This window comes from Adiantum capillus-veneris, chromosome 15 (assembly GCF_014529385.1).
Source record: "Adiantum capillus-veneris isolate H3 chromosome 15, ASM1452938v2, whole genome shotgun sequence".
NCBI lineage: Eukaryota > Viridiplantae > Streptophyta > Polypodiopsida > Polypodiales > Pteridaceae > Adiantum > Adiantum capillus-veneris.
This window is the reverse complement of record NC_140945.1, coordinates 126,649,843-126,651,784: the sequence shown is the minus strand read 5'-3', so window position 1 is coordinate 126,651,784 and position 1,942 is coordinate 126,649,843. Positions and strand designations below refer to the sequence as shown.

The 1,942-nt window shown below is 46.5% G+C and overlaps 1 protein-coding gene across 1 annotated transcript; it reads right to left on the bottom strand.

Moving 5' to 3' along the window:
* Positions 1-672: 672 nt before the first annotated feature.
* LOC147441461 (non-classical arabinogalactan protein 30-like) lies at positions 673-1,639 on the bottom strand. The gene is made up of 2 exons (XM_086483724.1): positions 1,356-1,639; positions 673-1,166 (listed from the first exon to the last, which is right to left on the bottom strand). Exons 1-2 carry the CDS (start codon positions 1,525-1,527, stop codon positions 892-894), a joined length of 447 nt encoding a protein of 148 aa, XP_086339850.1. The 5' UTR covers positions 1,528-1,639; the 3' UTR covers positions 673-891.
* Between the last annotated feature and the right edge of the window lie 303 nt (positions 1,640-1,942).

Here is a 1,942-nt window from a genome sequence, read left to right as displayed (position 1 = left end):
TTGCTAGCTGCATATCCTCGGTCTAAATGGTCACCAATTTTTTGTCATGCTGCTTGATCACAAGTGTCATTGTTAAACCCAAATGAGCAACACCTGGATTTCTATCCTAGCCAGCTTCGTATGGAGTGACAAATCCATAAGGCTTTGATGGAACAATACACATGGAAGCCGTGCAATGTGTGATTCCCATAAACAACCTGTTGTCTGCTTAGTAATACCATAAGCAGCCTATTGTTTGCTTAGTAATATCATTATCCAAAGAGTTTTAAGGCATTGTACATTGGTGTTTCACCACCCATGCTACAAGATATGCATCAAACTCATGAGATATGGAGGGTGCCCATAGTTTTGCGGTACAAATAAAATTTGAAGGATGCCAATGGGTATCGAAACAATGGCAATTTTGTTACGGTTTGCAAAGTGTCTTCTGATGGCCATAACAAAATTGCCATTTTCATGAAAGACAAACATAATTTTGTACCGAAAGCCGCACTGACCAATTGGTCCTCACATTCTCTTCATTCTTTCGAAAATAGAGACAACAGATTGGTTTGACTTTGCTTTTGCTATTGCTAGATGCAACGAAGAAAATGTTGATTCAGCTTTAGCAAGATTGAAACGCTACCGAGTTCAATAACGGACGGAAAAGACAAGGTACAAAGCTCACCACAATGGACTTCAATTGATGTAATTTTATTGACTTCTTCATGTTGGTTCAATTAGTGTTACAAGCAAGTTGTGATGGTGATTACCCTATACATGTGCCCCCCGTTTCTTCCTTAATTCGAGAATCGCGGAAGCACATAGGGCTACTATTTTTATGGCAAGCCAATTGCAGCTTCAGCTTGCAGGGGGTTGGGAGTCAAGCTATTGCCTTTGTAATCTACTGATCTATTGACAGTAGGATGGCGTGAACGCAAAGGGGCCAACGATAGCACCGGAGACGAGGTCGAAGATAGGAATTGAACCCGTGGCACCGTCATTGAGATTAGTTTTGACATTGCATTTGGAAGAGGGGGATGAGAGAAGCCTGGCCTTGCACTCCAAATTTAGAGGAGCGTCAGGCTTGAGCTCAACGGAGAAGGTTCCAAGCTTGGAGGTTCTTGCCACCAAGAATGAGGACGTCTGCTGGGTCTGATCATAGCATTTGAGGGACACAAAAGCACCTGCAAGACAAGGAAGGAAGCAATGAGAGAGAGAGAGAGAGAGAGAGAGAGAGGAGAGGGGGGGGGGGGGGGGGGGGGGGGGGGGAGGGGGGGGAGGGAGCGAGAGCGTGTCTGTCTGTGTGTGTGTGTGTGTGTGTGTGTGTGTGTGAGAGAGAGAGAGAGAGAGTGAGAGAGAGAGAGAGAGGATACCTTGTAAGGGTGTTTGAGAGGTTTCCATGGTTCCATTGCCAGAGAGCTCCTTCTGGCAATCTTGACAGAGTACCCGACCTTGCACCTGCACGCCCCCAAACGCCCGCACACCACAGAAGTGCCCAAGTAGTAGCGCAACGAGAAAGCGCGCCCACACTACTACTCCCGCCATTGGGTAGCACGCACTCGCGCGCACACACAAAGAGACTCTCTCTCTCTCTCTCTCTCTCTCTCTCTCTCTCTCTCTCTCTCTCTGCGCTACTCACTCATGCACTGTCTGTCTGACTCTCTCTTTAACGCTCCATTGTATCACCTCCTAATAAGGCCCAGCATGTACTTTGACGCCCCACATCTTTGCACGTCCCCAAAGTCAGGCCCGCACATGATCTCTTCCTCACCTCTTACACAATTCAATTTATAAGGTCTCCCTACATAAATTACAAGCTTGTGACTTGATCATGCTCATCTCTTGTGTACATGTAGATGTAGAGGAGCTTTCCTCGAATCATTTTGCATACTTCCATTTAGAGCCTTTGCACTTGGGTGGTCCATTTGCACTTTTGCACTTGCACTTGCCCGGGAGAAGA